This window comes from Orcinus orca, chromosome 1 (assembly GCF_937001465.1).
Source record: "Orcinus orca chromosome 1, mOrcOrc1.1, whole genome shotgun sequence".
NCBI classification, from domain to species: Eukaryota; Metazoa; Chordata; class Mammalia; order Artiodactyla; family Delphinidae; genus Orcinus; species Orcinus orca.
Window position 1 is genome coordinate 62,685,598 of NC_064559.1, and position 25,489 is coordinate 62,711,086.

Sequence of the window (25,489 nt, forward strand, 5' to 3'; positions counted from 1 at the left end):
GAATCCACTCTCAGATGGTCTACGAAGGTCTGTGTTCCGAACCCCAATGCTACATGCCTCCAGGAGCCAAAGCATTTGAGAGTTCACATTTTGGGTTTAAAAAGTGCTCATCAAATTCCATAATAATAAAACAAACAACCCAATAAAAAAAGGGCAGAGTATCTGAACAGACACTTCACCAAAGAAGATATATGAATGGCTAATCAGCACATTAATCAATAAACACAAATTAAGACTGCAAAGAGACATCACTACACACCCACAAGAACAGCTAAAATAAAATAAACCGACAATACCAAACGCTGGTGAGACTGCAGAGCAACTGGAATGCTCATCATGGTTAGAGGAAATGCTAAATGGTATAGGCGCTTGGAAAAATACTTTGGTAGCTTCTCATCAAGTTAAACATAAACACCAACCAAATGATGACCAAACAATCCCACTCAGGTATTTGCCCAAAAGAAATGAAAACGTGTCTACATAAAGACTTGTATGCAAATTTTAGAGCAGTTTTATTATTACTAGCCCATATCTAGAAACCCAAATGTCCATCAGCTGGTGAGTGGATAAACAAACATACTATGTTACATGCAAATCATAGAATACCACTCAGCAATGAAGAGGAACAAACTAGTGATATGCACATGGCACGGAGGAATCTCAAACGCATTACGCCAAGTGAAAGAAGTCAGACATGAAAGAACTACCAGTATGATTCCATATGCATAACATTCTTAAAAAGGCAAAGCTATGATGATGGAAAGCAACTCACTGATTGCCTGGGACCAGGGGTAGGGGCGGAGGACTGACTACAAAAGGTATAAGGGAACTTTTGAGGTGAAAGAAATGTTCTATATCTTGATTGTGATCTATATCTTGTGATGGTGGTGGTTACATAACTATATACAGCTGTCAATACTCATCAAATTGTAGTTTAAAAATAGGTGAATTTTATTGTATGTACATTTTATGTCGTAAATGTGATAAACATTTTTTTAAATTAAAAAAATGTGCTCACCATCGTTTAAAAAAGAAGAGGTTGAGGCACACTCCCTCTGCATGAGGTCTTTGTTCATTTGCCCTGGGGGTAGGGGAGCCAGCTTAGTCCCAGGATGCCAGCCCCATGGGCCCCACCGTGTTGGCTGTTGGCAAGAAGGTGCTGTGGCTGCAGGAGGCTGGCAGCCTCTGGCAGCTGCTAGGAACAGGCCACACCCAGCCATTCCTGTCCAACCCAGGGCAGCCACCAGCACTCAGGAAGCAAGAATGGTGATGAGAGCACAGAATTTGGCGCTTGACAAGCTCAGGTTTGAATCTCATTCTCTAATTTATGGGTTGTGGCATCACAGGCAATTGACTGAACTACTCAGAGTCTCACCTGTAAAATGTGGCTAATACACCCCCGACGGGGTCGTGAAGATGCTAAGAGATAGTGTTTGATAGGACAGTTTAGATCCAAATCCAAATCCTGCCTCTTACTCGATGTGTGATCTTAGGCAAGACTTAACTTCCCTGAGCCTCAGTTTCCCCACTTGTAAAATAAGGCTCATAATAGCAATTGTCTCATATGATTGTTATAAAGCCCAAATGAGATAATTAATGCCTGGTACATAATAAGCTTTGCCTCCCATTTTAGCTATCGTTGTCACCTAAGAGACTGGTCACCACTCAGTAGGTATTAGTTGGAATGCGGGCTCCTTTGCATGCCTTATAGGGATATCAGGCTGTTGCCCGTTGGCCCTGAAGAGTTGCAGGGGGACAGTAGGGGTCTGCTGCCGCCAAGTTATTTCCATTCCCATCCTGTAGAACAAGTCTGCAGACCAGGTGGGTTGGCCTTGCATCTTCATGTCAGAGGAATTTACAAATGGGAATTTTCTGAATCACGCAAAAGGGCAGACTAGCTAATTGGAGTGAGATTCTGGACTCCAGCCACGAGTAGCCTCACTTATAGCAGGGCCGTTCATGTGCTGGGTTTCAGTTGGCTGTTTCGGGGAGGTGGGGTGGAGTAATGGGGGCATGATGAGCCATCAAAGGGAAGCCTGCCTCTGGCTTCTTCTGTAGGAGGGGAGAGTCCTGCCTTTCACCCAGGGCCCTGCACCATGAAAGACCATAAAAGGAAAGCCCCATGGCCAGAGCTTGAGGGTGGCTGCTGCTCCTGTAGGGCCAAGCCTAATCAGGCTAGTTTATCAAGTGGAAGCAGGGGCCCTCAGGGGCTACGGTGGGTGAATGGACACAGTAGCTCTCCAGGGAACATGCTTGGGTCCGAATGATGCAGGGAGTGGGAATAAGAGGTTATGCCTCTGGGCAGACATGCTTTGTCCTGCACAGTCAGAAGGGAAGATCCCATGAGTTATTTCAAGAGCTGAGTACCTTGGGGGCGGGGGAGGCCAATGACCCAGCAGTCAGGAGAGCTGTGTGAACTCTCTGCCCTTCCGTCTCCTCACCCGTAAAATGAAGGGCTTGTCAAGGATGCTTTCCAAGGCCCTTTCCGCTGGCTAACTGCTTTTTTTACTTTAACATCACTGAGGAAAACCGGGAACGCTTAAGTTACCTTTCTCATGTAGATGAACCGGTGGATGGATACCTGACTAAATTTAGGCAGAATCAGGAAAAACTCTGCAAGGAAGCTCAGGAATTCCCACGGAAATGCATCAATACTACCCCCTGGCCCCCACCACCTTGACACACAGCTCTGCAAAGTAAAGCACCCCATCATCCCTCTTGTATCTGCCTCTTCCAAAGAAGATTCTAAGAATGGGATGCTCTCCTATTCTCAAACCAGGAATCAAATGGCAATGCAGTATAATCCCTTCATTCCCAATTAGCAAACCGGGGTTACTTATTCTCTTAAAAAGAAGAGTTTCAGGAGAGGGAGAGGACAGGGCTCAAACAGCCTAGGCGTTTAAAAGCCATTAAAGAGGAAAGTGGGTGAGAAATTAGTAACAAGGAACAATGACCACTGAAGAGATACAAAGGCGGAAAGAAGTATAAACTGTAAAGGGGAAAAGTAACTGAGTAGAGAGTTCAGGTTTTTCCCCAGGCATGTTGCTACCCAGCTGGGGAAAAAAAAAAACCCTCACTTTGGTTTCCTAGGGAAGTCATACAAAGATGGAATGACTACAGGTTTTGTTTTCTTTCATTCACACCCTTCGGCCTGTTACTTTTTTTACTATCTACTACACCAAGGGCTCAGTGCCTTGGCCAGCTTGAAAGCCTCATGGTTCTGAAGCAGGAACTAGGGGCGGCTCTAAGAATAGAACAGGCCTGCAGGAAAGCATTTGGAGTAGATACAGACAGAGCTTTTCATGAACCCTCTAGGGTGAGTGACTCTCTGGGGCCGCAAGGGAGAGGGGAGGGGTTGCCCTTCTTGCAGGGGGGCTCCCAGGCTCTGAGCAGAAGTTCCTCACAAGAAAGATCCTCCCAGTAGCAAACACAGAAATATACAGGCCCCCAGCGCAAGAAGAAACATGAGTAGAAGGTCTAAGATACAAGTAAACCTCCCCTTGCTCCCCTCTTATCGGCAGTTGTACCGCCCTCCACCACATGCATGAGAAATCTCTTTGGACAATGGCCAATGTGTTCCTCATGTAGATATTTGAGCGGATGACTCACAAGACGGTTTGGTTTTCTTATGGACAGTCCAGCAGTACTTTATCCCATCACTCCAGCACACCCACACTTACACCTCCAGACCGCCTCCAGGGAGCCCAGGATGGCAGCTGCTGTGGCTCTTCCAGGAGAGATGGCTCCACGCTTACTGGCTTCCAGGCCACTTCACACAGAGAGGATCTGGGATTGCAGAAGGACCTCCTCCACCCCTCCTCCACCCCCACAGAAAGCAGGGAGTAGAAATGGTATTCACTTCCACCCCAAGGTCAGCATGGTGTTGGTGATGAGATCAGACTGGCCCATGCCGGCCCTTCTGCAATCATCCTGCCATCCAAGCACAGGTTGTTGTGATGCATTTTGAAGAGGACTCATAGTCCCAGATCTATCTCCTCTGGACTTCATTTTCTCCTGTGTAAAATGGGAACGAGAACTACCACACAGGGTCATTATCATGATGAAGTGAAATGTGCATGGGAAGTCTTACAAGCCAATATTGATTGATTGATTGTTCCTACTTTCCACTGATTTCACTTAATAAGGCCAAGAACTGGCTTATGCTGGAATTAGAACCTTTTTAGTAGTCAAGACCCTAAGCTAAGCAGAGATTTTGGGGGGTCCATAGTTGCAGGTATTTTAAAGCCAAGTGAGATAGAAGAAGATTCAATATTCCTACAGAGTCTTGGTTAAACATTTTAGTGAAGGCTGGAGAAGGTTCCTGAAACAATCGACCAACACATGTCGGGGAGGGGACAGTTACAGAGAAATTAAGTCATGGTCCGTGTTCTGTTGAAGCTGACAGTCCAGTTGGGGAAATATGAAGCAAAGGTCGATTCAATACAAGAGCAAGTTAAGCAGACAGTGGTACAAGAAGTTTTATCCGTGTAGGCATGATTAATGGCCCAAGGAGCAGCACAGGCTGTAAATGTGGCTGCGTCCGAAGACCCAGGAAGGAGAAGTGATGGAGTAAGGATCGGGGGTAAGGCTGGATCAGAAGGTGGTTACATACAGTGCTCCGGAGACAGAATGTTTGATTCACATCCCTACTCTGCTCCTTATGTGACCGAGGGCAGGTAACCAACCTCTGTGAATTTCAGGGGCCTTGTCTGCAAAGTGAGGATAGCAACGTTTGCGTCATAGGCTTGTGTAAGAATCAAAAGAGATGTACGGTACTCAGCAGAGTCAGGCACACAATAAATGCTCACTAAATGCAGGCCATTATTATACACGAAGCCAAGGTATTTGGAATTTATCCTGAAGAAGTAAATCCGGCAAGGAGTTTAAAGGAAAACATTTGTCCTGAATTCCCACTATGCAAACCAGAACTGCAAAGGGGCAGTCAGGCAGCCCCCGCAGTGATGCAGACATCCTTTTGCAGAGAGGGCTGGACATTAAGGGAAGGGCGACCCGGCTCAGATGGCTGGAAAGGACCCTGTGACCCTAGGAGGCCCTGGGGCAGGCACATGGAGAGTTCAGGGACATTCCCCATCTATCCCACCAGAAAGAAGGACAAAATATAGAAGAGAGCTGAGAAGATGGAAGGAAGACGTCTATTTAAGGAGCAAATGGGGGAGGGGACTGGCAGGGGAGGGAGGAGAAGACAGAGGCTAAGAGCTGGGGATAGAAAAATTCCAGACTGGTATCAGCTATAAGATCTGGCCAGAGAATGGACACGTGGTCTAAGGGGAGCCTGTGATAACAGTTCCCAACATGCTTTGCTGATTTCCCATGCCTGCCTCCGGGGTTCATGTCATTTTGAAGGCAAACTGAGATTAGTTAGCTGAAACAAAGGATGTAATAGCAGAATATAGGATAGAAGAGTGTTAAAATGAAACATTTCCCTTTTTAACTAAGAAAGAAATCCCAGAGGCTAATTTTTATATATATATATATATATATATATATATATATATATATATATCACACACACACACATATATATATATATTTTTTTGCCCCTCTACTATAAAAAAGCAAAACTTTTTAATGGCAAAAATACTATAAATGAAGTAAACAGAACACAGTAGAGCTGAAAAATTATTTGTAACACAGATGAAAAGGAGATATCTGTTATACAAAGTGCTTTCACAAAATGACAAGAACAATATATAAGAAAGGATATAAATAAGCATTTCATAGAAAGGCAAATTCAAAAAGCCAATAAACATAAAAAGATGTTCAAACTTACTAGTTGTCAGGCAAATGCAAATTAGATTAACGCTGAGATTTCTCTTTATGCTTATCAGGCAGGCAAGGAGAGGGGAAAGAGAAAAAAACAGCCATTGCCGTTTCAGAAACAGGAAAAAGGAACCACCACAGATTGCTGGAGGAAATATGAGTTGTACAGCCTTTTAGGAAAGTTATCTGGGAACATTTATTATATTAGATTACACAAATCTTTCGACTCAACCCCACACTCCTGAGAATCTACTCCACAGACACACAAGCCCCGGTATATAAGGACGTGGAGGCTGACTGCAGCACTGTTTACACCAGCAAAACTCTGGAAACAAAGTGAATAGCCATGAAAAGGGAAATGTTTTAATGGTCCATTCACATAACAAGCTATTATGAAACCATTAAAAAGGATGAATCAGAGCACTCCAAACTTCCATGAAAAACTGTAAAGTGAGAACAGTTAGATGCAGAGAAATGTGTATAATATGATCCCAGTTTTATAAAGCAACACAGTCTACCCCCTTATGTGTCTATGTGTACACATACCTATCCATCATATGTGTGTATAATGTATATGTAATAATTTATATAGTTAAAGAATATGAAATATCCTACAGAAAGGTATACATATGAGGTTTCTGGAAGCTGAGGTGATAGGGGAGGAGAGATGATTTGGGAGGGGCAAACCCAAAGAAAAACACTGCCTGTAAAAAACCAGCATGGCTGCTATGATCTCAGTCATGTAAAACTGTGTACGTGTATTTTTTTTTTTTTTTTTTTTTTTTTTTTTGCGGTACACGGCCCTCTCACTGTTGTGGCCTCTCCCGTTGCGGAGCACAGGCTCCGGACGCGCAGGCCCAGTGGCCATGGCTCACGGGCCCAGCCGCTCCACAGCATGTGGGATCTTCCAGGACCGGGGCACGAACCCGTGTCCCCTGCATTGGCAGGCGGACTCTCAACAACTGCGCCACCAGGGAAGCCCTGTGTACGTGTATTTGAATGAGTAAATTGGAACTAATTCACAGGGCTGTCCATGATATATTTTCAAGGAAAAGAAAGCAAGTTACTAAGACATAATATGAAAAACATCAAATTAAAAATTTTTTTTAAATACTGAAATGAGAGTTTCAAGCTCTACTCCCCAAATCTTTTGGTAAAGTCTAGTGTGAACAAATAAATACCTGAAAACAACTTTGTAGTGAGTTGTCAGTCTTCTCAAAATATCAAAACAAGGGCTTGAGCGTCTGGGGACAGGACACATATGCCCAGAGGGAAGGAGGAGGTGAAGTGCATAATTCCATAAAGCTATTGTGCCACTAAGTTTATATACATGCACCCTAAAGCTGTTTTCAGGTTTACTAAGATCTAGGGCCACTAACCCCATTTGTAGTAGCTCCCCAAACATTTAAAAATGTTTTCTCTTCGCTATTACAAACCGCTCTCTGCAGTTTGTAATAGCGAAGAGAAATGATCAATGCGAAGCCAAAACGTCCCCTTCCATCTCCGTAGATACGTAGGAAAACCAAATAACCAGACCAGAGAAAAGTGAAAGAAACAGGGTGATTTCCTTTTGACCCCACACCTTGATTTTCTAAAGATCTTGTACAGCTCAGCATGGACTCATTTACATCCCTGGTGATACACAATGCCCTCAGGGGGGTTATGTATGCATCACTTTTGGAAAGGAAAAAGAGATCAGGAATCAGTATTGACTGAGTGCTTACTATGTGCAGGGCACATCACAGATGGAGCTCACTGAATTCTCTCAACAGCCCTGAGAAGTAGATATTATTAGATTATTAGTCCTATTTTACAAGTAATCATAGAGATAAAGTCACTTCCTCAGAGTCACATGCTGATGTAGTGGAGCTGGGTTCAAAACCAGGCCACTCTGAGTGCTTAATACGACCCAGCCATCCTCCCTTCTATGAAATCTACTTCTACGCTAGATGTCAACGATGTAACTTCTGAACAGGAGCTGCCATTCTGAGAATGCAGCCTGACAGCTGGGCGCAATGACCTCTTTGGGAGCAGATGGGAAACGGAGACTTTCCCAATGTGTAAGATCCATGCAGATCCTGGGTGTACTCTGCAGCCTGTTTCCACACCCCTCTCCCACATCATCTGGGGTGGGCCTTGCAAACTCCAGTGCTTTCAGAGGCCAGGCAGGAAATGGAAAGCGGGGGTGGGTGACCCTGCTACTCAGCTCCAGCCCACTGCCTGTCTGGGGCACACTGAGCCACTTTTCAAAAGATCATTCAAGGCCCAGCATCACCAGATGATCTGGATTTCCAAGAGATTAAAGTCCAGATTTTTAAGTGCCATGTATTGATTCCGTTTTTAACATCATCTCAGTTACCAAAAAAAAAAAAAAAAAAAAGGGAAAACCTCAGTGAGGGTAGAAAATGTCTGCCTGCAGCATTTGGCCCAGAAAGCTACCAGTTTGCTACTTCCTGATTTAGGGGAAGAATGTTTTTACCCTATTCGATCAGTTTTCCTGGATAATCCCAGGAGGTATCTTTTGGTTTAATATATAAATCTGTTTTTAATTATATGTACACCATTATATCACTGTTCTTAATATTAAATAATATCAAAGGTATTATTACCTCCTCATTGAATTCTAAGGGGGATTAGAATATAGACCTCCAGATGGAAGGAGAAGACTTCAAGTTCTGTTCCTGCCTGCCAGGGCTACTAGACCCCTTAACCATTCTTAGCCTTGGTCTCCTAATCAATAAAATGGATCAGTAATACCCAACTCACAGAAGAGCTGTGAAGGTTTTAAAAGACAAGCTGTGTAATAAAGGTATTCAATAAATATTTGTTCCATTCCTTCTAAAAGACAGGCGTGAGGCTCCATAAATATTGTAAAATAGATCAATTGAGAGAGATTATGTTGCTTTACCAATGGTTTTTTCACTTGATAAAAGGATTTCCCATTGTGGGCTTCTGTCGTGCATGAAAAACATGATGATTTCCCTAAAATTTTAGTTTATGCATAACTTTTTTGGGGGTAAAAATGAACAAGCATTCTGCCCTTTCAATAGCAAAGACATCCTCGTCTGTTCTACGAGGCTGTCATAATTGGTCGGAGATGGGAGAATTGTCCTACGTATGAGAAGTAGAGTAATTCTGGACTTCCCTGGCGGTCCACTGGTTAAGACTCCGTGCTGCCAATGCAGGGGGCACAGGTTCGATCCCTGGTTGGGGAAGATCCCGCATGCTGTGTGGCTCGGCCAAAAAAAAAGAGTAATTCTACTGGAGCTACCTGGCACCTCTGTAAGGCCACAGTTGCTAGGGGCTCAACTACCAGAGTAATGCTGGAAACCAAAGACTTCCTTCCTCTCATCCTCTCTCCCCAATAGTGCTGCTTAGGTTGGTCTTCAGAGCAAGCCCTGCCTTGCACCACGGGTGAACGGTGGAGAACACAGAGCCCATTATGCAGGGGGTCTGTACTCACCTCACCGTGCCCACAGGGGACCTGAGGCGGCACACACAGAGTGGGGAGACATTTTGGAAATCTCAGGAACAAAACTGATTATGTCATGGCTCTGTCCTTTCTGAGAGCAACACCATAGGAAACACCTGTAGAGAGCAGGAAACTAGAGGAATTAAAAATATCTGCCTGATCCCTAAAAAATAAATAAAAGAGGAAAGTAAAATGGTCTCTTTTCTTCACAGGGAAAACAAACAAGGTAATATCTGGTTTGAGCCATTTCCGCTCTGCAAAGCACATCCCTCCTGTGGGCCACCCTCCCCAGGCAGACATAGGCCTGGACCACACGCTTTGACAGCCCAGGACATCCGGATGCCTGAGATGGTTGTCAATGAGGGTCCTGAGTAGGGTCCAAGTCCCCAAGCTTCAGATTTCCTTTGTAGGAGGGAGGGTTTGAGGAAGCTGAGCTCATTTCCTTGGGGAGAGGGGTAGCCTCCATCCAGTTTTGGACATAAAAGGCCCTTGTGCTTTTCCTCCACAGCCTTCCCAATCCCAGGCAGTCAGTTCGTTGGAGCCCTGGAGATCAGGGATGGCAGGCCCATTCGGAAAGGATGTGATTGCTGAGCCTGCAGGACCTGGCTGAGCACAGGAGCGGATTTAAAGGTGGTAGAATTAGGAAACCTCAGATCCTACTCTCTCCCCTGCTTTCTCACAAACAGTAGGTCACCAAGCCTAGTCATCTGTCTTCTAGCTCTGTTTCCAGCCTGGCATCTTCATCTTCGCTGTGGTCACTGCACTTAAGGGCCCCTATCATCTCTCTCTTGACTGTGGGGAGAGATTGTGGTCACCTAACTGGTCTCTTTGCCTCTGATCTTCTTCCTCTTGTCCATTCTCCCCTCTGCTGCCCACACAATCTGTCTAAAATCTGTCTGACCATCTTTGCTTGGCTTACCTAATATAGAGTACCTCTTAGTATATAGAATGTAAGGCTCCTGTCCATCTTTCCTCTCTAGAAGATAATAATTTTTCTCAACAAGAACAGCCAACACTTACTGAACATTTACCATGTGCCAAATACTATGTTCAGTGCTTTAAAAAGATGCTGATTGGGGCTTCCCTGGTGGCGCAGTGTTTGAGAGTCCAACTGCCGATGCAGGGGACACGGGTTCGTGCCCCGGTCCGGGAAGATCCCACATGCCGCGGAACGGCTGGGCCCGTGAGCCATGGCCGCTGAGCCTGCGCGTCCGGAGCCTGTGCTCCGCAGCGGGAGAGGCCACAACAGTGAGAGGCCCGCGTACCGCAAAAAAAAAAAAAAAAGATGCTGACTGGATCTACCACCAACCAGCCAGGTATTATGATTGCCACAATGTAGATGGAGGGATCAGAGCTTAGAGAGGCTAAATGAGTTGCCCAAGCTGACAAAGCTGTGGTGGACCTGGGATTCCAACCCTGGCAGCCCAACTCCACACCCCACTCTTCCCGCCGTGAACCTCTCTGCAGCCCTCTAAGCACACTACGCATTTCCATGCCTCCATGTCTTTGCACGTGCTGTTGCTCTACCTCAAATGCCTTCATCCTTATTCCTGCCACCTGGGTAGCTCTTCTTCTTCATCCAAGACCCATCTTCTTGCTACGTCCTCCCAAAAGCCTTCATGGACCTCTCCCCTGGGTTGTGTCATCACAGCCAGCCATGCAAACCTCTCTTGTAGCACTTCCCTTGCTACATCGAGCTGTCTGTCCCCCTCACCAGAGTATGAGCCCCTTGAAGGCACGTGCCACAGCCTTTATCTCGACTTTCCCCTATTCCTAGCAGAGTGGCTGGCATATAGTACGTGTGCAATAAATATTTATTGGTTTAAAGACACCAGCCATTGTAAAAGATCGAGGCTCTGGCTTCTGGATCAAGTCTCTGGGCCTTGGGATCTCCATCTGTTAGATGAGAGCAGCAGTCTGCTCAGCTCCTCTCCTTTATTTCCCAAGGGACCCCAGGTCCTGTATTTTAGAAACTCCCTCCACGGGACTCCAGCATGCATCCAGGGTTGAGAACCACGGCTTTGATCTAAAGAAGACTTAGTGGAGACAAAGCCTGCCAGGGAGAGCCTTGCTAAGTGAAATCACACAACGTATTTATGCATGTGAAATCTGTGTAAAATGAACACCAGAAAGCATCAAAGAAGATAAACTTCCAAAGCATGGGGAGAAAATACTGACCCAGAGTTGTCATTTGGGAAGACACAGGACATTGAGAGTTAATACTAAAATGCAAAGTAGCTTTAAGGTAGCAGTACACAACTATCAGATTGGCAAAATGTTATAATAATAAAAAGCCAGAGCTACGAGGATTATGGGGAAAACTGTTCCCTTAAAAACCGCGGTTGGCATTACACATTGGTTAATTCTGCCCTCTCAAGACAATAATCTGGGACTATGTAACAAGAGCTTGAAAATGCTTTGTTCTATTTTTAGAATATATGCTAAGGAAATAAAGGAAAATGCAGCTTATACAAAATCATCTATAGCATTGCTATTCACATGAGGTGAAAACTTTAAAACCATCTGAACATTACATTTCAGAGAACAGTTGAAGTAAATTATAGACCATAAAGGCAATAAAACACCATGTTCCCATTAAAAATGACACTCAACCTTTCTAACACATGGAGATATGTATGGAACAAAAAGAAAAGAAAAGGGCTGAGAAATTCAGTGTTTTGTACACAGTGATGAGAGTTACACAAAAACAAACAAATACACTTCGACAAAAACTGGAAGTGAATTTGGAAAGATGGGGGGAAAAAAACGTAATGTCCACCAGCTTTGAAGTTGTTCACAGGTTTTGTCATTAGAAAACGTGTGCCTCCAGCTGGGGCAGCAACTGGTCGGTCCCTCTCTATGGAGGGGCAGGCCTGGTCCCGGTCTGACAACTGCTTGTATCTCTACCTAGGCCTCTTGGCTGAAAATACACTCTAGTATCTGGCCATGGTGAGGTTTCAACTTTAAAGGGGCCTGGTTCCCTTTAAACTCATATCCTCTCCAGACCAGATGATAAGGGGGATATCACTGGCTCCACGAGGAATGGAGACTGAGATTCAGGGGTGGGGAAATCTCCTCCCAGGTCCTGGTAACGGGGCACCACCCTCCTGTGGGAAAAGGCGCTGGTGACCGTCTGGGGGAGAGGAAGCATCTGAGGCCCACCCTCCAGATAAGGGTGGAGATGGGGGCAGAGGGCGGTCCCTCTCGGGACAAGTGGGGGAACGCCGGTCAGAGGCTCAGCCTCCTCCGGCTGGCCCAGTGATATCAGAACAGAGGGGAGCCAGGGAGCTGGTGGGTCAGGGCTGACCACGGGCCCTGACATGCCTGCCCCCTGCCTTGCCTCACCCCTTCCCCTCGTCTTGGCTGGGCAGACCTGGCCCCATAAATGGACTAGTGACTGGGTAGTAAATGCCCCAGCGTAACGAAACTACTCACAGGAGGCTGGGGAAGAGCAGGGAAGTTCGGGGCAGCGAGGCCAGCAGGAGCAAAGCTCCACAAGACAGAGAAGGCCGAAAGCTCGGTCGGAGTCCATCGCATTGCGCTCTGTGTTGGCAGGAGAGGTGACATGAGTTTATCTACCCAGAAGAGGGTAACGGAAGCTGTGCCTGGGGTCAGGGGAGAGCAGGAGAGTAGGAGAGCCGTGCAGCAACACTGCCAGTGCAGAATGCAGGGTGCCCTGGGGCTCTCTTTCTAGGATGTGGCTGAGGGACAGGAGTGGCAGAAGTAGCCAGGCAAGGAGTGAAAGGCCACAGGTGGGGTGTTCAGAGCCCTCTGAGTTCCATTTCTGCCCCTGTGGCTTGGTGATCTCCAGTGCAACTTTTCCATTCTCACCCACAGCCAGAAGTGAGGCTCTGGGTCTGGGGGTGTTGTTATATATCGAGTTGTGTCCCTCAAATTCATATGTTGATGTCCTAACCCCCAGTACCTCAGAAGGAGACTGTATTTGCAGATAGGGTGTTTAAAGAGGTCAATAAGTTAAATGAGGCATTAGGGTGGGCCCTAATCCAATGTGACTGGCGTCCTTGTAAAATGAGGAGATTAGGACTCAGGGAGGGAAGACTCTGTGAAGACACAGGGAGAAGATGCCCATCTTAAACCAGGAGAAGTCCCAAGAAAACAATCCTACTGCTACCTTAATCTTGGACTTCTAGTCTCTAGAAGGGTGAGAAAATAACTTTCTGGGTTTAAGCCCCCCAGTCCATGGTACTTGTTCTGGCAGCCCTAGCAGACTAATACAGGCATTGCACCTGGCCTGTGGAGGCTGTCTCTGGGGCTGAGCCACGTCCTCCTTGCCCCGTCATGCTATGTATACTCTTTTTTTTTTTTTTTTTTTTTGCGGTACGCGGGCCTCTCACTGTTGTGGCCTCTCCCGTGGCGGAGCACAGGCTCCGGACGCGCAGGCTCAGTGGCCATGGCTCACAGGCCCAGCTGCTCCGCGGCATATGGGATCTTCCCGGACCAGGGCACGAACCCGCGTCCCCTGCATCAGCAGGCGGACTCTCAACCACTGCGCCACCAGGGAAGCCCTATGTATATATACTCTTGCTCACAGCATGCTGTCAGGGTAAAAGTGCCTTGAATCCTTTTTCCCTACTCTATAGAAACTGCCCAGGGACTTCCCTGGTGGACCAGTGGTTAAGACTCCACCCTTCCAATGCAGGGGGCACGGGTTCCATCCCTGGTCCAGGAACTAAGATGCCGCATGCCGCGAGGCGCGGCCAAAAAAAGAAAAACTGCCTAACTTCACACAAGCAGAGCCATTGGCTGGGCTGCAATTACTGGGCCCTCTCCCCTCTGTGCTCTGTTAGTTGGTGCTTTTGCTTCTAAAACTCAAAACAGTTCACTGGACAGAGGGGGAATCCCTATAGCTCCTGAACTTTGCCCTTGACTGTGGCTGGAACAGAGCTGTTGCATGGAGGCACAGGGCAGTGGTCTCCCTGGTGTGGACGGCAGGTCTTTCCTCAGGACCCAGGCCTCCTGGTGGGCCCCTGGGGTGTCAGGCCAGGGACGGACCCACATGCTAGAGTCAGGAAGTCCTGCCCACCCCACTGGTTGCCTCTCTGTAGCTTCAAACACGGCCTCTGCCTCTGAGCAGTGATCTGGGCAGGGCCCAACCTGGCCTCTCATCTGTAACAGCTGCTCTGAGCTTCAAAGAAAAGCCACAAGAAGAGCAGGAAGCAGAGGCCCGAGGGGAGTGCACGTCCCACAGATCTCTCACCCCTACCCTGCCCCACACGCTCCAGAGCGCCTGCTTCTCTTTGAGGCACCAAGTTATTTCCAGATATTTCCCTATGTTTTTGAAAACACAGAGGTGACAACACCTTGCATCTGTCCAGTCCTTTATACCTCTTCCAAGTCCTTGGCGATGAACACATTAACTCATTTAATCCCCCCAATAAGCCAGGCAGGGACAGAATTATCATCCTGGTGAGAGCCCCAAATCTTGGGCCATTGATTCAAGACTGCACAGCAATTTCCACAGCAATGGAATTTGGTCCACAGCCCTGAACTCCTGCACCACCATGCCCGGCCTCTTCCAGCTAGACTGTTAACACTCACCTGGTTCTCCTCCACCACATGCATACACAATGTACCTGCACATGTGCCCAGGAGGCACAGGTGAGCTGCTCTTCGTTATAGACACAAGAAACCCAGGCCCACATCTGATGCCCTTTAAATGCTATGGCCACACCTGGGCATCCCCATCAGCGCACAGGCCCCCGGGAACCGTGCTGCCTCTTCTTTTAGTCCTCAGCTAGGGCTTAGGTAGAAAGTTCTTGGCCTGTGGGGAAGGGTCCCCGCTCAATCTCCTCTCTCCGCCTCCGCCCCCAGTCCTTTCCGAAGCCCACCGTGCCTGGTTGTTAGTCCAGGTGACTGAACAGCCCCCTAAAGGTCTCTCTCCAATCCATTCTCTGGGGACCATAGCCACAGTGAACTTTCTAAAGTGTAAATCTGATCACCTAACCCCCGTCCCCCATAGCTTGGGGAATAAAACAAGTGGCAACACAAAGAGGTGGCTTTGAAGAGCTTGAACATTCCCTGTAATCTCAGCAGCCACGCCAAATACATACCCAGTAGTTTAAGTTAAGAAGTGTGCCTGCCCTACAGGTTCAGCTTCAAGGCTAGCCCCGTAAGCACTCCCTGTGCAACAGGACTGTGTCTCCAGAGGCCTCTGTGTGGAAATCCTGGAGCTTCCGAGGTCAAGTTCTAGGGAGTCAAGCATGGCCTACCCACTAAATCCAACTGTACTTCCAATGCCCTCCTCTCTCCTGCCTCTCCCTCCAGCTGCAACATCCTTCTCTTCCCTCTTCAGCTCTCCAGCCCCTCCTCAACCTTCCTCCTTTGGGAAGTCTTTCCTGCCCCCAGGTCATACTCAAATCTGTGTCCTGAGCACAGATTTATCAGCATACTTGACCAAACTCTTAGAATCACCTGTTATCCTTCTGATTCCCTTACTAGACCGCAGGCTCTCCAAGGGCAGGATCCCAGTTGTATTCCCTTTTGTGTCCAGAATTCTCAGCAGAGAACCTTACACAGTGGGCACTCCTGAAATCCTTATGAAGTGAGGGAGTGAGTGGGTGACTGCTTCTCCTCCCTAACCCAGACCACTCTTGCCCACCACAGCAAGGGATTTCCTAGGAGCGGGTCGTTGCTTCCTAGAGGCCAGCCCAAGCAGGCTATTCTGCTTCCATCCTTGATGGTGGGTGAGGTTCTGGGTGAACCCAGGCTCACTCTGCCCTGCCCTCATCTCGCTGGTACATAATTTTCCCCTATCATCTGCAGCTGCTCCAGCAGGAAGTCCAGATGGTTGCTTCATTTCCCAGGGTGTCCACACCCCTTTCCTGCCCTCCCCTCCCCCTCCCTGTTGGCAGGATGGGGAACCCACAGGAGTACAGTGGAAGATGGGGCTCTGTGCTGAACCAGCCTCCACAGGGCGCTCTCACCTCACGTTGTCTTCCCGGCACACCTCGCTAAGTCTGCAATTTGTGTACCAGGTACAGTGAGCCTTTGCAGAAGGAAGGCAGCCCAGGGCTAATTTGGCAACATTTACCAAGAACCATATCCTTTGGCCTAATAATTCCACTCCTGGGAATTGCTTCCAAAGAAACTATTCAAGAGAAGAAAAAAAGATACATGTACTGTTTATAGCTATGTTATTTAAAATAAGGAGAAAAGGGAAGCAAATGCCATGTCCCAAAATAGAAAAATGATTAAATGATGTTATATTTGTGTAATAGAATATCATGCAGAAATTTTAAGTGAAAATGTGACTCTGTAGAACAAGGATATTGTCTTGGAAATAGCATTACGTGAAAAGATACAGTACAGAGTTGTATAGACACTTATTATAATTTTGTAAGAATTACATATATGGCTAAAAATAATAAAGACATAGTCATTATATTAAGTAGTATTGTCTTTTTCTCTCAGTTTTTTTTTTTTTGATGATAAAGGGGGTAAAATGGAGGATCAGAAGGGAGCAAGAAAAAAAAATTAGCTGTGTTAGGATGATAATTCTAACAATTTTACCTTAAAATGTTTAACATTAGCTTAATAATAAAGTAATATTTTAAACCTAAAGGGAAACCCCTGAACACCAAGTCCTAGGATTTTCAAAAAAGGATTTTTTTGTTGGTTGTGGTCTTATCATTGTTTTTAAAATAATAACAAGAACATGCCTCATTCAGACCTTCCCAGTGCGTGGCTGTGCATCTATAAATTAATCTGATGTGGGACCCATGACCTGATTGCCACTAAAAGCACTTAAAAGACCTTTGCCTAATGGACAAATAATTCTGTCCCCTCTCCCTCCCTTCTCTGAACCTCGGCTACCACATCCCAGCCTCAGGTGACAGTCTAGAAGTACTGAGGCCCATTCCCTTGAGGTCTCCATTCCCGGAGCTGAGAGAGGGTTAGGGGAAAGGAGATGTGATCACACAGAGAGTCCTGGAGAGGTCATCTGGGCAGGATGAAAAACTTTAAGTCCTATATTTGTGGGATACAGAGATAAAGCCTGAGACTGAACCTTTTTTTTTTTTTTTTTTTTAAAGAAAAGGGTTAGGTTACGGGAAGCTTGTGGTCAGCTAAAACTCCCAGCCCTCTGCACATAAACTGGTCCTTCACTAACTTTAGTCGTCCTGGTGTTCCTCAAATGTGAGGGGTGCCCACAGCATTGTCCTTGGCCTGCTCCTTGCTTTACAGTGGCCTCTCACTGCTTGGGCTGCAGAGACCACTTCTGTGCAGATGACTGCTGAACCCATCTCAGCCCAATGCCTTTCCACGCTCCAGTTCTGAATTTCAATTCTGAATGTCCTGTCAAGGCCTCAACTGAAATGCAGCCTCTCCGCCACCCAAGCCAGCCCAATCCTTCTCCTTGCTCTCAGTCTGAAAATGCAGTCACGCTGATCACTTTCTCTCGAACCCTAACACCCACGGCAGCCTCCCACCAAATGCCAAATACTGCGAGTCCTTGCCTCAGTTTATTCCAGTTTCATTGCCTTTCCAATCTCAAGGCCCTCCCTCATTGGTGCTTTAGCCTCTCAACTGGTAGTCCAGCCTCTGGAGTCTCCCACCTACTCATCCTGCACACTGGGGCCAGGTGAACGGGCCTCCAGCGCTCCTTTGATCCCGGAAGCCCCCTTTTCAAAGACCCTCAGTACCCACTGAAGAAAGCCCATGTTATCACACTGTCTTTCTTGTCTGTGCACAGTGTAGTTTTATCCTCTCTCTTCGGCAGTTTCGCTCACGCACACATGTGTGCACACATGCCCACTCGGTCACTGAGGGTACTCATAGCTCCCCACTCCCCCAATTTATCACTTAGCTGCCCACTACTCTTACTTCTTTGCCCTTCACTATAGCCACCTGCTTAGAAACAAACTCCTGGTTTTCAGTGCCCACTGTGAACTCACTCTCTCCCATGAAGCCTTCTCCAGTTGCACCAGCTGAGCACGATCTGTCTCTGAGCAAGACCCCCAGACCTGTGGTCTTGTTACTTACATGATACTTCATACCTGGCACCCTGTATTTATTTGGAGATGCATCGTATCACTTCCCTGCACCGCTACTAAACCTTCTGCTTATTGAGATCCTGTTTTTATATCTGACTCCCTCTGAGGATCCAGACAGCATCTTTCATACAGTGGGCCTGATAAATATATGTGGAATTGACTGAACAAATGAGTGTGTATTTCCAAGCCAGGTCTGGCCTACGCTGGTGCCTGACATTCCAAAGCTAAGCAGAGGGCTTGACGTTCATTCCTGTTTAATTTCGTTATGTTGGTTTTGGCCCTGGCATACCATCCTATATAAATCATTTTGAACTTGAATATGTCATCTATCATATTAACTATCCCAGCTGTGGGTCATCTGGTTTCTTTCTATTTTTCATCCAAGTCATTAACAAAAATGTTTAACAAGCCAGGGCCAACAACAGAGCCCGGTGGCCTGCCCTTGGAGACTTCCCTTGGGAAGGACCTGGGATGCAAAGTGCAATGAAGCTGGGCTTCCCTGGTGGCGCAGTGGTTGAGAATACGCCTGCCAATGCAGGGGACACGGGTTCAAGCCCTGGTCTGGGAAGATCCCACATGCTGCGCAGCAACTAAGCCCTCGTGCACCACAACTACTGAAGCCCATGAGCCTAGAGCCCATGCTCCGCAACAAGAGAAGCCACCGTAATGAGAAGCCTGTGCACCGCAACAAAGAGCCCCCGCTCCCTGCAACTAGAGAAAGCCCATGTGCAACAACAAAGACTCAACGCAGCCAAAAATAAAATAAATAAATTTATTTAAAAAAGAAAAGTGCAGTGAAGCTACGCTAGGAGTTAGGTAGCTCAACCACCTCTGAGTCCATCTTACCAAAACCCCTTACTTGCATTTACTTACTGCAAGTAATTATTTTGGCAGGATGAATTCAGAGCAGGTTGAGCTACCCTGACTATCTGAGAAACCAGAAAACCCTTGCTGGCATATGAAGGCACTTAATTCCTTCAGCACAGCAGGAAGCTCGGGATTGATGTCAAGCTGAGACTGATGTCAGCTGAGAAGGGCTCTGAATGGTTAGCTTCTCAGTCTCCAATCCCTGCAGCTGCCTTTGCAATCACAGAATCCCACCCTGTTCAGCTCCCCAGCAGGGGACTCCCATGCAGGTGTGAAAGGTGAGGACAGGTCAGGGAAGGGGTGACCAATGTAAGCAAGAAGGAGAAAGAGGAAGGGATGCCATACTTCAGTTGGACTGTCTTCTTCCCTTTTCCTACCTCCTCATTTCACCTGCTCTACCAGGGTGAACCACAGAATACACTTGCTGTCTCCCTTTCTTTGAAATGCATTTATTGAGCCAATAATACTCCCTTCTTCTTGCAGGCCCTGGATGCGCTGTGAGCCTGCAGCTGCTGTTCCATGCCTAAGGCTCCCCCAGGGCTGTTTCCTTGGTTCTAGTCTGGACTTATGTGGGTACTGTTCCAGCACTGCCTCCGAGGACCAACCGCATACAGAAGTCCAGAGAGCTCCACCAGCAGAGGTCAGCACGCAGCAGGCACTAACCCCCCTTCCACCCAACACTCTCAGGCTGGAGGAGAACTTCAGCCCATCCTGGGTCCCAGTCAAAGCTGCACCGAAAGCAAAAGAGGCCATTCTCTTTTAAATGACTATAAAAACTTTAGTTATTAAACAATCATATCACATCAAATATATGCCAGGCACTGTTCTAAACACTTTACACAAATACAGTTGGCCCTTTGTATCCACAGGTTCTGTATCCTTAGATTCAACCACTGTGAGTCAAAAATATTCAGAAAAAAATGTTCAGAAAGTTCCAAAAAGCAAAACTTGAATTTGCCATGGGTCAGCAACTATTTACACAGCATTTACATTGTATTGGGTATTATAAGTAATCTAGAGATGATTTAAAGTATATGGGAGAATGTGTGTAGGTTATATGTAAACACCATACCATTTTATATAAGGACTTGAGCATCCACAGAATCTGAGGGGGGTGGGGTCCTGGAACCAATCCCCTGTAGATACTGAGGTACATTGGTATTAATTCATTTAAGCCTCACAATTCAATCATGTAGGTACTATGATTATTTCCATTTTTACAGATGGGAAAACCAAGGCACAGAGAGGCCACAAGCTAGTAGCTGGCAAAGTCAGGATTCAAATCCAGCTGTCTGGCTCCTGGATCTGTGCTCTTAACCCCTACATTGTGCTGCCTTGAAGCAATAGGAAGCATTCCTGTGTTCATTCAAAAGGGTGTGTTGATACATACAGTTGACCCTTGAACAACGAGAGGGTTAGAAACCCCCTCCTTCCCCCAAAGTCAATAATCTGTGAAAATCCATGTATAACTTTATAGTCAACCATCTGTATCCAAAGTTCTAAACTCACGGGTTCAACTAGCCGTGGATCATGTAGGACTATAGTACGATGCACTTAGTGAAAGAAATCCAAGTATAAGTGGACCCATGCAGTTCAAACCCATGTTGTTCAAGGTTCAACTGTACTATGTTCATTGTAGCATACTAGAGCCAACGATGGGAATTTTTAGAGCTTTAAATTAAGAGATATGGGAAAGTGCTTTGACAAAAAAGCACGGCAGAATTGTAAAGTATTTTCCTTATCACCACTGCACAAATCAAAGCCTCTTTTGTGTGTCCTTTTTGGTCCATAATGGAAGCCTTAGTTTTGCTCATATTCTCCAACATCACCTTCTTTGTACTCCCTCTGCCACCTTCTATTAGGCAAAGAGAACACCAGAGCTTTCTTACAGAAGACACTCAGGGTTGTTACAATTTTGCACAATCTCCATGTAATAGATATTAATAATCATACCACCATGACTTTATGGGATATTTTACCTTTCTAAGGTACTTTCATAAAGTACCTTAAAGTACTTTATAAAAGTATCTTGGGCTTCCCTGGTGGTGCAGTGGTTAAGAACCCGCCTGACAATGCAGCGGACACAGTTTGAGCCCTGGTCCGGGAACATCCCACATGCCATGGAGCAACTAAGACCGTGTGCCACAACTATTGAGTGTGCACTCTAGAGCCCACGAGCCACAACTACTGAGCCTGTGTGCCACAACTACTGAAGCCCACGCACCCAGAGCCCGTGCTCCACAACAAGAGAAGCCACGGCAATGAGAAGCCTGCTCACCGCAATGAAGAGTAGCTCCCACTCGCAGCAACTAGAGAAAGCCCACACACAGCAACAAAGACCCAGTGCAGCCAAAAATAATAAATAAAATAAATAAAAAATTTAAAACGTATCTTATTTATGATGCATGATCTTACTTCCTTTTCAAAATAGCCCTATAAGGTAGGGAAAGCAGGTACCAGTTTTACAGATGGAGGGACCAACAAGAACCCTAAGGCTAGTCACCAACTCTGGACCTGAAACTCAGGTCTCATGGTTTATCTCTCTACACAGCAACACCCTTGGCCTATCCCAGATGCAATCAACCAACAAAGGAAACCTAAAAAGAACAGAGGGCAGAAGGCAACCTGGTGTTTCCATTTCCTTCAAATTCCATTGCCTAATGTCCATGTTATTCACAGGCTGACTTTCACTAACCCCTTCCTTAGGCACCAAGGGCAGGGCTTATTTACAGGCTTATAGGGGAAAAGAAGGCAATTCCGAGTGTTATATAACTCCATGTAGAAAAAGGCATAGATTCCCTATTCACTATGGGGGAGCACTTCCAAATCAAAAAGGATGCCTGTAAGCCGTCTCTCTTGATGGCATGGCCTATGGTATTGGCTGTTCTGGAGCTAAGATATTTGAGAAACATTTTAAACAGCTGCACCTAATGGCTTATGTCTATTTCATTGATTTTTTTTTTTTTTTTTTTTTGCGGTACGCGGGCCTCTCACCGCTGTGGCCTCTCCCGCTGCAGAGCACAGGCTCCGGACGCGCAGGATCAGCGGCCATGGCTCACGGGCCCAGCCGCTCCGCGGCATGTGGGATCTTCCCGGACCAGGGCACGAACCCGTGTCCCCTGCATCGGCAGGCGGACTCTCAACCACTACGCCACCAGGGAAGCCCTTCACTGATATTTTAACCTATAGAAATGGGGCATATATTCTATTCACCCTCTGACTTCCCTTTCAAACCTACCTACCCCTCCTTATCACATCTCAAAGCATGAAAAATAACTGAAATCACCAAAAACATTTTTTTGTGCCTGCAAAGCAGCTTTCGTTTTAATCAGGAAGAACATCTCCTACCATGAGAATTGTGTTAAGTCTCAAGTGAGTGAGCCCGGAGTGGCACAGATAAATGCTTTCTTCCTCAGCCTTCACACCTTTGTCAGCCTGAAAGACACAAGTCTTACTTCCAGACCAACTCAAAGATCATCTGCTCTGTGAAGTCTTCTAAGATTCCACCAGGACCCAAAGGATGGTCACGAAACGTATCTAGCTCTCATCATGTGGGGCATGTGGGAGGATTGCACTTCCTCATCCCTGTGGTCGAGTTGATGTAGCTCATTCCAACCCTTCCAGGCCAGAGCCACGGCCGGGGCAAGTCCTTTGGAACCCTCCCTCCCTCTGCTATGATAACTGACAATGTTCCATATGGTGGCTGCTCTGTCAACCTGGGTCCCACAGGGAAGACGACAGTGACATGGAGCAGAGCCCTCAGCCAACCCTCCGCAGGGTGAGAAACAAGCCTTCATTGTTTTCAACAAGTAAGACTATGGAATTGTTTTACAGTGACGCTAGCCTGCCTAGACCGCTACGATCACCTGTCCTCACTTGTCCAATTGGACTGCTTACACACTGACTTTACAGAGCCCATCACATTGTTCTGCAATCATTGTTTCCATTTCTGCCCTGCTCTCTTCCTCCAGACTGTATGGATCTTGAGAACAGGTACTGTGTCTTATAAATTCTCATTTGGTAGCTGCTCAGTACATGTTCTTAAATGAATGAATGGAAGAATGCATGAATAAGGTACTTGATCACAGAATATCAAATGAGATCACATAAAATATAATTCTATAATCTTTTTTTTTTTGCGGTACGCGGGCCTCTCACTGTTGTGGCCTCTCCCGTTGCGGAGCACAGGCTCCGGATGCGCAGGCTCAGCAGCCATGGTTCACGGGCCCAGCCGCTCCGCAGCACGTGGGATCTTCCCAGACCGGGGCACGAACTCACGTCGCCTGCATCGGCAAGCGGACTCTCAACCACTGCGCCACCAGGGAAGCCCTAATTCTATAATCTTGCTAGGCACAATCTTCTCTGAGGGTGGAGATGATCCCAGATAATCTTTTTTTTTTTTTTTTTTTAATTTTTGGTCACACCCCAAGGCATGTGGGATTTTAGTTCCCTGGCCAGGGACTGAACCCGCATACCCTGCATTGGAAAGCAGAGTTTTAACCACTGGACCAGCAGGGAAGTCCTGATCCCAGATAATCTTAAGTAGCTCTTCATCCTGAAATCATCCTGGCTTATCAGTGTGGGTCCTAAATCCAATGACACGTGTCCCTATGAGAGACTCACAGAGCAGGTGAAGTGAACAAGAGGCAAAGACTAGAGTGGCCACAAGCCAAGAAAGCCACAACCACCAGGAGCTATAGGAGGTGTGGAATGGATTCTCCCCTAGGGTCTCCTGTGACACCTTGATTTCAGATATCTGGCCTCCAGAACTGTGAGAGAATAGATTTCTGTGACCTCATTTGTGGTCACGTGTTATGACAGTCCTAGCAAACTCATGCATCTGCCAACTCCACTGGTTTTAGATGCCCATCTGGGCAGCACTTTGGCATTCAGTCTATAGTAGCCTGGAGCACTGGGACCCCTCTGAGTCTCCCATGCATTTCCACAAGGGCTTGGAATCATCCTTGTTCCTCTCCTCCCAAGTACTTCAATTCAGGCTTTTGTGAGGGGATTCAGGCATGACTAGGCAGCAGGGGCCAAGGACTCCTCCAGAGAGACCCCTTGAGGGCATCACAGAAAGGAAGGCTAGTAGGACAGGGTGTAGTACTGCCCCTGGTGGGGTGGGGCCCTCCCAGACTTAGCTCCGGATCTCTTGGCACTTGTTGCTTAGAACAATGATAAAGGGGCTTCCCTGGTGGCGCAGTGGTTAAGAATCCTCCTGCCCATGCAGGGGACACGGGTTCAAGCCCTCGTCCAGGATGATCCCACATGCCGCGGAGCAGCTAAGCCCATGTGCCACAACTACGGAGCCCGCATGCCACAACTACTGAAGCCTGCGCTCCTAGAGCCCGTGCTCCACAACAAGAGAAGCCACCGCAATGAGAAGCCTGCGCACCGCAGTGAAGAGCAGTCCCCGCTCGTTACAACCAGAGATAGCCCGCGCGCAGCAGCGAAGACCCAACGCAGCCAAAAATCAAATAAGTTAAAAAAAAAACCCTTAAAAAAAAGAGAAAACAGATGGAATAGGACTTTATGAGGATTAAAAAGATAAACTTATGCAAAACTTCTGTATATAAGTAGGCATTCAACAAGTGGTAGTGATTACCATGCAGCAAGCTTTAGGTTTCTCCCACACCGACATCAGTGTGGATGCTCAGAAATGGGTTTCCTATTATCCATCAAAACATATCTCGAAAGCAAGACAAGCCAGAAGCCTGAAGCCTGGACATGTATTTCAGAGATGGAGGCGGGGGTGTGTGCGTGGTGTGCATGGCCCCATCAAGGTAGGAGAACTGTCCATCTGGCTCATGTGCTTGGAATGAACTATGGAGGGTAAGGGTCTAGCAGGGAGGCCCCAAGGAAGCTGGAAGCCCTCTATGGCATGTTGAGAGATGTAACTTCTCTGTGACCTCTGGTGTGGGTGCTTGGGTTGTGTAATAACAAGCCACAAGGCTCAGCTTCTCGTTTATGTTGCACTGTTCCGCTGGGCCCAGCCCAGGCTGATGCACGCGGCTGGCTGCTGTTCCTGGGCCCACCTCAGCTTGTCCCGGTTCTGCCTTTGGACAAAAAGGAGAAATGCTGGCTTCTTGGAGCATGCACAGGATGTGTGATCACAGTGGGAGGAATGAGTGGGGCTGCAGGTGGAGGTGTGAATTGAAAGAGGAGATTTTTTGTGTGAATGTGGTTTATTCCCAGAGGCCTCTTTCTGCCAGAGAAAGCAAGAGGGCCTTGGGGGGTGACCAAAGGGATTCCCTTGGGGCCTGGAGCCTATTTCAAATTAGATATCCTCAGCAAAAGCTTTTAAGTGCAGGTCCCAGGCCGAGTGTGCTAATCACTGGGTTGAGATCCCCTGTTAGCT

At 47.0% G+C, this 25,489-nt stretch overlaps 1 protein-coding gene across 3 annotated transcripts in view; it reads right to left on the reverse strand.

Moving 5' to 3' along the window:
• The window catches only part of RCSD1 (RCSD domain containing 1), a 68,150-nt gene that overhangs the window by 33,358 nt on the left and 9,303 nt on the right, over positions 1-25,489 (reverse strand). The window contains exon 1 of one of the 3 annotated variants that reach the window (XM_033428009.2): positions 12,689-13,515. The exons of the other annotated variants lie outside the window; for them this stretch is intronic. Within the exon in view, the coding sequence (XP_033283900.2) occupies positions 12,689-12,820 (132 nt within the window). The 5' untranslated portion in view covers positions 12,821-13,515. Of the gene's footprint in view, positions 1-12,688; positions 13,516-25,489 lie in introns of those variants that run through there. 3 annotated transcript variants of the gene reach the window in all.